The sequence below is a fragment of the Ornithodoros turicata genome, chromosome 10, assembly GCF_037126465.1.
Source record: "Ornithodoros turicata isolate Travis chromosome 10, ASM3712646v1, whole genome shotgun sequence".
Classification (NCBI taxonomy): domain Eukaryota; kingdom Metazoa; phylum Arthropoda; class Arachnida; order Ixodida; family Argasidae; genus Ornithodoros; species Ornithodoros turicata.
In genome coordinates, this window is record NC_088210.1 from 28,128,536 (window position 1) to 28,141,015 (window position 12,480).

Below are 12,480 nucleotides of genomic sequence, written 5' to 3' on the forward strand. Positions count from 1 at the left end.
TCTACTAAGCGGTAGCCTTCAAATTCCCTGACTTTTCCAGGTTTTCCCTGACTATTTCGAGCAAATTCCCCGACCAAAACAAAAGGGAACTGCTGCTGGAAAGCTGCTACGTTTTGATACAGATCCTTCATAAAACAGATAATTTATTGAGAAATTAGTAAAACTCTGAGCTTGTCGTATTGGAGAACTGCTACTCGCGGCAACGTTGCTGGGGCAGGGCCGCTCAACCGCTCATCAGCACTCGCGATTCACTGCGGCACTTGTGACGGCACTTGTCCGGGATTTTCCCTGACTTCAGCTGCCTTTTTGGCAAATTCCCTGACAATTCCCTGTTTTCCAGGTTGTCCAGGTTGGTAGACGCCCTGAACACAGCTTTGGTGCCAAAGATGGATGTACCTACGGCTCATAACATTGTTTCCCACACCACTTAATTGAGAGGAAAACAAACGCGTGTCACGTTGGCAACACTGGCTGAGCTCACATCCATCCCGATGTTTACTACTTCTGTTTTGCTAGCACGATCCTCATGGCAAAGTGTGCAATGACTAGACATAATTCCCACTTGAGGTTAGAATGGTACTGAACAATTCTGTGAAAACGCCCTATTGCTCTTTTGCCGTTGCTGCGTTAACTGTTTTATGCTACGGTAAAGTTCCGTGTGATGTTTAGCTACAACTGTATTTTCTTATTTGTGGACACTTTACTTCTATGTCACACAAGTTAATAAAGACTGTTTTCGTATATCTCTGTCAGCCTAGACGTGCAAGCATTTGCCACGGAAAATTTCATGATTTCTGATTCCCTGCCGCAGAATTTGAGATTTTCCGCAGCAGAAAAACAAAGCCTTTAACCATGAGTCAAACAACATTTGTCCCCACCCACACATGCATAGGCACAAAGGTGCTGAATGGCTGTTGTGCATTGGTATCAGTGTTGTCCACTTCATTTCTGAAATAGTTCCAGGCCCCCAACCAATTTATGGAAGAATACGCTGAATCATGCTTCTGTTATGTCCGTAAGCCCCGGTAGCTATTATGTGATAGAATGTGTGCCAAAAACGTGCTTTGCGTTAAGTGCTGCTCTGCATCTTAAAAAATTATCACCTTCCTTTTTTTTCCTTTGTAAGCACCATAATTCTGCTAAGAGACAAGCAGAAGACTTCCATTCCTTCAATCAAATTTTGAACTGCATTGTATAATGCATCCGTGATGTACATGTGTGCATTTGGCGCACACAGACCACAACTGCACTATTTCGTAGACACTGGCTACACGAAAAATGCTTTGCCGCGTGATTTGTCATGTGCCATTCACCTGAACCAGGTTCAGAGGAGGTTCAGGTTCACCTGAACCTGAGCCAGATGGAACTATTATGTGAGCCTCCGAGATTACTGCACTTCTAATAGACCAAGAGCAACTTAGACCACCAGAATATGTGTGAACCCATGCCCTGGTCTTGACCATATGTAGGGCCTGACTTTTTCGGGTTATATTTTCCAGCAAAATCGGTGGGTAAATATCGGGTTATACTTTGGTTCAATAATTTGGGTGTAATCGGGTTGAATTAAACCTGATTCACCCGAATTCTGGTTGAATCGGATTGGATCAGGCGTAAATCTTTGGTTTACCCAGCATGATACACGACACACGAGCAGACACAGAGCATCAATATTTAGTCCACGCATTTAAGACGCAGCAGGGTCTCTGTCTTGACAGTTTGTATGAGCATATTTATGCATTTACGTCACAGTTTTCAAAGTTCTGCGCTACTTGTGATGAGTTTGGATTCCCCTGGTCCAGCAGTTTTCGGGGGAATGTCGGGTTAAACCCCGTTTCTACCGATTTGAAGTGGGAGGTAAACATCGGGCATGATCGGGTGCAACCCTAAAAAGTCAGGCCCTAACCACATGCGAACACGTGTCGTGTACAGTCCAATCACAAACACCGCCCCGAAGTCTTACCTTGTGGAACCGCCGTTGCGTCCGCTGCACCCGACGCCACTGACGCCGACGTCGCGGCGGACTGTGCCGCCGTCTCCGCAGACCGCACGTTCAGAAATTGGAGGGGATCCTCCTCATCCTCGCTGTCCAGCGCATTCGCCCGGAGCAACGCCACAAGTTGCGGACTGGGCCTCCGCTTCCACGCCATGAAGTCCATCATGTTGCCACCGTTCTGGAGGAAATACAACTCCGCCAGGTGCTCCACGTAACGCTCCTTGTTCTTTCTAAGCTCCTGTATCCTATAGTCGTGGATCTTCTGCCTCATAGCTGCCACTTCCTCCGTCGCCGGAGGCCGCGCCTCCAGCTTCGGCCTCTTGGCCGCCCTGGCACTTTCCGCACCGGACACTGGGACCCCCCCACCTCCCGCACCTTTCACCGCAACCCCACTGGACGAAGAGAGAGTCCGCTTCGGCACTGCAAAGTGTCCGGTCGGCTGCCCAGACGACTGGACAGTGGTCACCTTCTGCGTCCCCTGGGGGTGGTACACAGTTCGAGGGGGGACCACCACGTGACTACTTGCTCCGCTGGGAAGACTGTACGAGTGCAGGGAGTCCATGACGATCGCCTGCTGCTGCGCCGCGGGCTGCGTGGTTGCTAGGAGAGCCGCAGGCGTGAGGCGGGCCGTGGGTCGAGGAGAGGGGCCCTGAGCCTGGCTGATCTTGGCCGGTGCGGGAGACCGCGCGCCGTAGCCCTGGGTGGCCACGGCCAGAATTCGAGCCAGGTTCTGAGGGGAGCCCAGAGATGTTGGAGAAGAAACCCCCTCTCCGCCTCCCGGACTCTGCTGCTCATGCATGGACACTGCAAGGGGACAGGAAAAGTGAGAGATGTGGACGCAGTATATAAAAATGCTTCCAAACAACAACAACAACTTTATTGCGAGATGATGAATGGGGAGTTTCATCGCAAGGGGCAATACTCTACCCCATTGTTGGGTACTTCAAAATGTGCAATACTTCAAAATTGTTTCAAAATACTTCAAAATGAGCAGGAAATGAGCAAGAAGAGAGCAAGAAGAGAGCAAAAAGAGAGCAAAAAGAGAGCAAGAAGTGAGCAAGAAGTGAGCAAGAAGTGTGCAGAAAGTGAGCAAAAAGTGTGCAGAAAGTGAGCAGAAAGTGTGCAGAAAGTGAACAAAAAAGTGTACAGAAAGTGAACAAGAAGTGTGCAGAAAGTGAGCAAGAAGTGTGCAGAAAGCGTGCAAAACTTGAACTCACCAGCCACCTGCGCTGGAATGGTGACATTCTGAATCTGTCCTCCAATCGACACACCGGGAATGAGGTAGTGCTGATAGGAGGATGTCGCCACGGTTGTCACAACGCTCACAGCTGGCTGCGCCACCACCTCCTCGGCCGCCACCACATTACGTACCTGCAAGTCGGCTGTGCTCAACTTTCACTTCCCTAACCTCCACATTCTCGCTCTGCCCTCGGGGACGTCAAGAGCCCACTGTGAATGTGTCTTCTCTTAAAGGTACCGTAAAGCACGGTATCTCGGACACTGTACCCTGAGGTACAGGCCTAAAATGCTGCGAGAGCAGTTCGGACGAAAACTGCACCTCAGGTTACAGAGTTTTCGAGGTACAGTTTTCATCCGAACTAATCTCGCAGCATTTCAGGAAAGTTGGTGATTTGAATTAGTAACGGTAGTATTAGCATAGTAGTACTATTATATTAGTATAGGAGTAGTATTGTCAGTAATTTGAAAATTATGGGCAATGCTGCATCAAAGTTGCCACCAACTTCACATTACTCGACGAGTACTGCAGCAAAACTACATTGTATGTGCGTAACACTGGGTCTAAAAGAATTTAGGATTACTGTAAACGTATTTTTATTCGTGATCTATTAATTTCCGCAAATCGCGCATTCAGTCATTTGCAAAGTAATTATTAATAGTAAGTATTTAATTTCACAAAGTCCAGGGCTGTTTCCTTTCACGGAATAAACGTCAAGCTGTGTTCATGAGTACAATTTTTCGCAATTTTTTAGCGGAATAAAAATATGTTTACGGTATTTCCTCAGACGTCACCCCCCGAGATCGCTCTGGAAACTCGAGCTGGCGGAAGGTGGTCTAGTGCACCCTCGAGGGAAAAGAGCAGAGGATCAGAAAGGTGGGCCTCGAAGCACACTAGGTTCTAGGGGTCCTAGAGAGTGGCGTAAGAATACGGTTGTAAAAGTGTAAATACGCAAGTTCAACAAGGTTAAAATCTGGGCAAGTTGGTTATTCATTTTAAAATCGATAAAAATCCAGCGCTGGGTATAAAAGAGGGACAAAGGATGATAGGAGGAAACTGCGTTAGTAACCCTTCAATACACTTATCTAAAAAAGTTGATAACTTGACATCGGGAAGAAAGGTTCCAATTAAACACGTGGAAACACCGGCACAAGAAGAGGATGAGGAGAGTAGCGTATAAAAGGTCTCGCTTTTGATGGAATAAGCCTTTGGATTGCAGTTCAGTGCAGTCGTTGTGTGTCGTTCCTTGTATTGTCCTTTGTCAATTTTAAAATGTGCGAGGATGTTTTGTAACCAAAAGGCGTTCGTACCTGTCGGACCCTAGCTGGCTGTGAGAGTAGGTCCCCAGATCCTTGAGTGGATTGTAACAGACTAGCGACTGCAGGAGTGGTGCTCTGCAAGGGTTCATGCTCATTTCCTTGCTGCTCTCCATTGGACTCCCCACTGCCAACCTGGATCATGGCCCCGAGCACCAGGGAGATAAAGGCCCAATGGGCAACGTCCGCTTATGTCGCCTCTGGAAAAAGGGGAGGAAAAAAATGGAGCTCTAAAGATGACAACAATAACGTTCATAACACATATCTAGCGAGCCAGTGCGTTTCTTTTTGACACATGCGGGTGTTTTGATGCCTACACAATATGTAGACCTACCGAAGTAGCTTGCTCAGCACTCACAAAAAAAGAAAAAATTAGGCGGGCCCTCCGTCTGAGATTTCTCAAAATTTCTCAAGTGTTAGTCGCATAAACGACTGAAAAGACAAATTCTACGCCAAAAACACCATCCACAATTTAGAGACTCGCTACCCGCTCTTGAATTTTTCGTATTTGACATTCGAGATGAACGTACGTGTCACGGGGTGATCAGTTTCACATTTCTACATAACGTTGCTGTTCCAAAGGTTAACTTTAAACGCAGTAGCACAGTGGTCAGGTCCCCATCTATCACTCAACGCTTGCCATGATATTGTACGTATTTCACAAATCACAACTGAGGAACACTTCAGATGAATGCACATTGTCAAGATAAGCTTCCTAGTTGCTGTCTGCAAGAAATCTCTAACTGAAAGCTTCAATACAGTGTACTTTAGAAGTTCTTACTTTTGAGTGGTCAAACACTTTCACATTTTCAATATGGCTTAAACAAGGGGATAAGCAGCCTGTGGAAAAAGTGAATGAGGGGTACACTTAGGTCACAGCATGTGTTGCAAAAATCGAGGATGAAACCAAATGCAGAATTTGATTTCACGTTTAACAACAATGATAAAACACCAACTTTCTTTAGGGTTTTGAGTGTGAGTAAAACAGTTCACTTTAGGCAGCAATTAAAGTAACCCATTACAAATATGTACATTCCTGAGTCAACTCAGGCAAGGGTGATTTCCCATTTCGAAGCATTGCATCTGCAGAGATTCTACAGAGAAAGTTAAAAGTTGGAGCTTACAGGAAAACTGTATGATGCAGCTCTCTGTGCGCAAGTATTGTACAATCATCCTCCATTCATAAGTACTTCAGCCCTAAGAATATCTCTTCATCTTAACAGATGTTTCGAGCGTGTGTACTATATCCAATGAAAGATAAGACACAATAATCCCAAACTGATTGCACGTTTGAAGCTCCTGAATGCTTTCACTTGCATGTTTCCTGTTTCATGTTTTTCTGAAAGGACTCCAAGTGTAGCATAATCGATTAAATTTGCTCAATCTTGGCTGACACAGTATATTCTTACGCGTGAAATATTTTGTGCTCACTAGACTCACAAAATTTAGGCAAAGGTGCTTGCCAGAAACGTGAAAACGAGCACATGAATTTTCAGTCTGGGAAACTGACGGAATATTAACAATGCTCGTTGCACTGTTCAAACTGTGCGGAGCTTGAACTGTTGTGCTAGATTACCCATCAAATAACTGATCCCTGTTTGTGAAGATTTTTCTTTTGACGCACTGTAGCTGTACATGCAGGTCTGGGATTTGCTTTTGTTGTTCTAACATGCGCACATCCAAATATTCTGAACTGGAGTTTAACTGGAGCTGGACAGTCATATATATCAGGTACATGTCGAAATGAAAAAGCGATGAGATTACAGATCTGCCCTTTCCATTCCATCACCCTGCTGTACGCTTACGTATACTCAAATCCAAGGAGCCTTCCAAGGCTAACATTACTCATAAACTAGAAATAAAATGCCAAGGAGAGAAAAGTGCAAGGCTGAAGTCTTGTCACATCCAAGTGCCCTTCCTTCACGAGAGGAAACAATGACAGCTTGGACACATGGTATAAATCATACTCGAGAGCTCGCTGACACTACAGGGACGGAGCATAGCAGACTGGAGTTCTGGATAAACCAGTCTATATACCAATTATGGCAAATAAATGTTAGAATTTATTGTGCCTGTGCTTCTTAACTCAACAGAAGATGTACTGACGTTGTGTATGGTAAGAAGGGTGATGATGTCGATTATTTTTTTGTTTTTTCGAGTCTTTCTTTAATCATGTTTTATTATTACTTGCTAGTGTGAGTTACATAGCAGTGATACGAAAGTGATCACCAGTTGCCTTCTGCTCACTTTCATTTTCACGCTGTTGTGAAAAAAATCATTATTATTATTATACAATGAGCAATGTGCGCACATCCAACGACTGGCAAACATGACATGCCAAACACCTGCGCATTCAATGACACAGACACGGGAATGAAATTCACTGCCACAAAAGGTCATGTACTAAAACCGCAACCGAGTGGCAGACATTGAGGATCAAGATCTTGAGAAATCCAGCCCACACTGCAGGTCGAGGCAAGTGTTCAGGCATGGTCTGAGATTTTGTGTGGACAAAGGTACTACAGTCAAACTCCGTTATAGCGAACACCTTTTTAACGAAAATACCACTACAGCAAATTTTTTTGCCGTCCCGCTGGAGCCCTATAGGTCCAATAATGGACATCCTTTTTAACGAAAATACCTTTACTGCGAATTCTTTTTTGCTGTCCCCTGAGTTTCGTTGTAAAGGAGTTTGACTGTACGTGGAGGGAGAACGTTACTACGACCTTGGAACAAGTCCAATGAACTGCAGTAAACCGCAGCACCGACGCCTCCAGAGCATGTATGCAGGGCACTCTGCACTTTGAAAGCACAAACATTTCTGCCCAGACGCACAGTATTGTGCTGCTCCAAAGCCTGCTAGCCGAGACTTGTCGACACGAAGTAGGGCTAGCAGGGTGTGCTAAGTAACTATTGGACTCTTCCAATTCAGTTGCCTGTACCATTGAACCGCTTGTGTGCAACTGTGATGACAACTTGACATAAATGTTTGATGCTACAATGCAATGTTCCATTTAATAATGTACAACTGGGTAATGGTCCCTCTGAAAGAAGAATAGAAGTACACCTTTCCAATTCTGCCGTGACTTTGTGATTCTGATGTCAAAGGGATTCTATTTTTGACGCTGCAGGTGTCAAAAACCAGACTCAAATGCGCATGTCTGTGGCAACAAAGCAGCATGGTCGCAACAATGCATGCACCCATGCTCCACAGCACATCTGTAAAATGATGCAAGAACGAGTTTGGTTGATAGGCACATCGTAGAGAAATCTTCATAATTTCGGATAGACTACCTGGAATGGATAGCACGCATCACAGCTATGGTGAATGACTTAGGGACCTTTGGTATAGCAGGCTCGGAAATTGAAGAGGCGGTCAAATTCTGGTTTATTGTGTATTATTATTATCATCAACTATTAATGCGTGAATATTGTAATTAATGTGTAATATATCAGAGCAAGGGTGTTAGACCATGCTCATTCGGGAGGGGCTGAGAAATGCACGTTGTTCCATTGAACTACTTCCAGATGTTTTCTTTCCCTCCGGTTCTAGCATTCGGATTACTTGAGGATGTGGCTTACAATACTGAGTGGGTCCCTCCTATCTTTTGGTAGCCCATGTTTTACACTGCGGCAAACTACTGGTCCTCATCCTCCAGTACAATGGTGATTAAATTGGAAAACAAGCTCATTTCACCATGAAATGCCATCTTTTCTGTTATGTCTCGACAGTGTACCAGTTTCCAAAGTACTGGGATTCTGTTTACTGGAAATATTCTAGTGAAAAATTTTTTCGAAAAAATTGCACCAATAATAGCTTGAGCCCTTCTTGTTGCCCAATACTGCACTGCTTTTGAAACCTGAGACAAGAGTTGACTTTTAATCCAACTTTATCAACTCTGGGGAACATCATGAGTGGAAGACTCATGTGCAACATGAACAATGAAACAACATGATGCAACAGGAAGCGCCATGCACTACGAGGCATGTAATGCTTTCCCTGCACAAAGCTGTTGTAATCAATTTCGACCTTTATAGGCGTGTTACTGTGCACGCTTTGCAAGCTTTAGTCAGGTCCCAAACCACAGTTTTAGGATAAGCTATATGGGCTGCACGTGAACATTAAAATGGCTGTATGAATACTAAAACACGACAATTCAGCACCAGCAGCATTCAGTAAGTATGCAGGCTCTGCCACATCAGGTGTATCCACCTAAAATGTCCTATCTGCAATGTGAACTCGCATCAAAGCTACAGTTACCAATAGCTACCACTACTGCTGCCTACAGCAACAGCTACCAACAGGCTAACAGCAACAAAATATTTTCGCATGCCTAACCGGAGCATTTGCTGTATTGCACTGCAGCATTATAACATTTGCATGTTCAACGCTACTAATCAAAAGACGTCTGAAATGCAGGACAGAACGCTTGTGTGGACCAGCATATGAACTCGATTACAAGTTCCCCTTGGGAGGAAAATTGCGCAAGTTGAGTAAATAACCGGAGAAAGCAGCGAATGTTTCCACCTGGCACTGAACGACTGCAGATCAAGATCATACTGATAGCAGAGCAGATCATGATCAGACGGAAAGTTCACTCTACTCATTCTCGTCTATGCTTCGCCCGCTGTGGTAGACCACGGTCGTGCGCAGCGTGCTGCAATATTTCGTTGTTGTGTGGCAATCCAAAGTTTATTCAGACATCTACCCAAAAACGATCAATGTACTACGCGCTTTGTGCTCGAGCTCAATAGAATGTGATCGGATGCGTAACACTGCGAGCGCCGAAACTACATACCGTAGAAGCCCACTATGGGCGTGACCATGTGGAAGAATACGCTTTTATAATTTGGTGTCAACAAATGCTTTAGCCGCTTCAATTCTGATCTACGTCTGCAAGATTTATTGGGTCGTGAATGCCTTTTCGAGCGACTGCTATTTATTACGACACGGGTAGCAGAAATCGCAATTACTTCATGTAAACATTAATGAACTTTCTAAACAGGAAGCGACATACGGAACAGAAATTGTACCTGTTAGACATGCTGTAGATCGCTTTATTATTGAGCGATATAAACATGAATGCCAATATGCCTTTATTAATTGTCAACACGTGAATTGGCGGTAAAGTCTGCGCGCTAACACATTCGCAGTACATCCGCAACTTTCAGTTTTAGATCCGCGCACTTCAGCAGAGGCGTATTCGAAATGCAAAAATGTGTCTATAAGCTTCAGAAACAAACCCAAAAGCGAATGAATGACTGCGTTTTCCAACTATTCGAACTCTAGAGGTAGCCGGCACTAGTTAAGAAACTTTGTGTAATTCAAAGTTTAAGATTTTACCAATCCGGGCACGCAGATATTCTTGTTATAAATTTTTCTATTAATTTTGCACTCGGTGCCTCGACGTGAATTTACTGAATGATGTTGTCACAACCCAAGTCGCAACGCACTTGGAACGGCAAGAGGAACGAACAAAGAGTGGGCATCCGCCATATTGAAATCCGGAGAGCAAAAACTCGGATGTCTTACCTGATTGCGATCAGGTTTTACGACAAAAGGGTTCCCATCGGTAACCTTCGGAGTTCAATCCGGCAAGAAGAACGTCCGATGCACATTAGGACACATCTTTGAGTAATCCGTGTGGGTTTGTAGTCATTATTTTTGGTCACAAATTCTTTCACACTACACAGGGCTAGTAAACATCCTCCTACTTCTAAATGTTAGGCTCAAAATGGCCGCCCTGCGCCGCCTTACGGAGCATGCGCGGCAAGAGAAGCGCGTGACGTTCCAGAGAAGAGAGGCCTAGGCGCTTTCCGGTTTCCAGGGACAACAGCACAAGGTATCTAGACTGTTGGCATAAACTGTGTTCTCGTGTTCTCCCTTTATCTGTAGCTGGTTGCAGTAGTTGAGGGGACGCTGGTGAATACAGCGCAGGCTCAATACCTTGCTATATTTTTGAGAGTTTTAGCAAACCGTTGACAACGTGGCTGGCGTCGAATCGTATCAACCGATCAGCAGATAAGATTCTGAGTCACACACGTCTGCGATTGGCTCCGATACGCACGATAACCTTACCAAAGGGTTGTTAAAACTACCCAATTGTTTATTTTTGCCTACTCTACCTCGATTAAACCCTATACTGCGAAAATTAAATGCCGGCAAAAACAAACCAAAGGAAATAAACCGAAACCGAAAATAATTTTTCTCTTTTTTTTTTAGGAGCGTCTGCGCTGGCATTCTCGGTATTCTGATAGCGATGGAAATGACTGGTTAATTGAACCAAAAACATTAGTGGGAAACAATTTTCAGACCGTTCAAACAGTTGGGGGGGGGGGGGGGGGTTACATGTGAGTGATGATTATGCGTTAGCGAACTATAGCAGGAGGACTGATGGTGCAGACTCATCACACACCCTAAGGGAGATTACTTCTGTGTCTAATGTTGCTACGTATACTCTCTCTCTCCCTCTCTTTCCCCTTTGTTTTTATATGCCTGTGTTTACACCAGCTTATTCTAATTGCATGTGCGGAAGCTTGGGCTCGCAGTTGACAATCTTGGAGAGAGGTCAGACTCCCTCTCGCCTACTCCAGGGGTATAAGAAATGGAACGGTTCGCTGGCCCAAAAAGCTGGGTCCCCCTCACGTTCGTTTTCATATCTTAAATAATTATTTTATATATCTCTATAATAAATATCTCTAATAATTAACTACCATATAATTAATTATCTTATCGCTCACATTTTTTACACGAAAGTCGCTTCGCAAACGCAAAACAGGATGGATTCATTATTGACTATGCAAGTCTATAGTGACACTAATGACCCTTTCTCCTCGTTTTTTTTCGTTTTTTTTTTCCTTACGAACAAACTAATTACCCTCGCCTACATTTTACTGAAGACGAAGGCTGAAGGTGAGGAAGGGTGTGACCGTGGTTCTTCTCTTGCTGCTGTCTGTTTCCTTCCTTCCCCGCTGTTGGTGTAACTATAGTTTAACCAACTACTAGCGAATGCACGGGGAAAACCCAGCACGGAAATCGCAGACCTGTATATCGCTGCCACAATATCTGTCGTCTGCTATCATGTTAGTTGCCAGCATGCGGCACTCAGCCGGTAAGGAGACAGGCCAGGATGATGAGCTGTTGAGGAAGAATGATGAGTTCTCATGCTCTCATATTGAGCTACCACGAATGATGCTCTTTCTTTGCCCGTCTTCTCGAAACCGAAGTGTGATTCGCGCTCGAATGGGAACACAAAGCGAACCGAATGTCAACCGAAAATGATGGGTCACGCCCTGGAGTAAGACACTGTATAAGACTGAGTCACCGCTTCCCGTCAGGAGGGATAGATAGCTTTGAGAAAGGATCTCGCTCAACAATAGGCGGTGTTGTGGGAAGTCTGTCGGTGCGGTCGGTGCCAGTCGGTGCGGAGCGTTCGATTACAAGGAGGTGCGCTTGCCGAAAGATGGCGGCAGGATTTTCCAAAAAGGAAAGCGCTCAGAGCTACACTTGTAAAATTTATACTTAAAAACTAATATGTGCTTCTTGTTAACACTGGAGCTATATTGGCTTCGATATAGCTCGCTGTATATGCGTTATTTCCCTCGGAGAACAAGGAGCAGTCAAAAGCAGGAGCCTCTGTTTGTGTGTCTTCTTGTGTCGTTGTCCCTGTTTTTGACTGTTCCTTGTTCTCCGAGTCATGTACCAACAAGCCCATCAAGCTACTCTAGTCTATACGTTATTTCTTTCTCTCCCCCCCCCCCCTCTCTCAAGCTGTGAAGACTTTTGTCATTTAATTGTCATTTGAATAAATTTGAATAAATTCTGGTGATAGCCAGTGCGCAGCGGCCATCCTGTCTGCTCCAATGTCCCTGCTTCAAAACGTGCAAACGTTTAAAAAAAAAAGTTAACTTTTTGCCAAGAGAATATACACTGC

General features: G+C 44.7%; 1 protein-coding gene across 3 annotated transcripts in view; it reads right to left on the reverse strand.

Moving 5' to 3' along the window:
* LOC135369677 (helicase domino-like) overlaps nucleotides 1-10,302 on the reverse strand; it is a 48,983-nt gene extending 38,681 nt beyond the window's left edge. For all 3 annotated transcript variants that reach the window (XM_064603180.1, XM_064603181.1, XM_064603179.1), the window contains exons 1-4: nucleotides 10,080-10,302; nucleotides 4,541-4,746; nucleotides 3,211-3,364; nucleotides 1,961-2,797 (exon numbers count right to left, since the gene is read on the reverse strand). In XM_064603180.1, the coding sequence (XP_064459250.1) occupies nucleotides 1,961-2,797; nucleotides 3,211-3,364; nucleotides 4,541-4,690 (1,141 nt within the window). In that variant the 5' untranslated portion in view covers nucleotides 4,691-4,746; nucleotides 10,080-10,302. The remainder of the gene's footprint in view (nucleotides 1-1,960; nucleotides 2,798-3,210; nucleotides 3,365-4,540; nucleotides 4,747-10,079) is intronic.
* Between the last annotated feature and the right edge of the window lie 2,178 nt (nucleotides 10,303-12,480).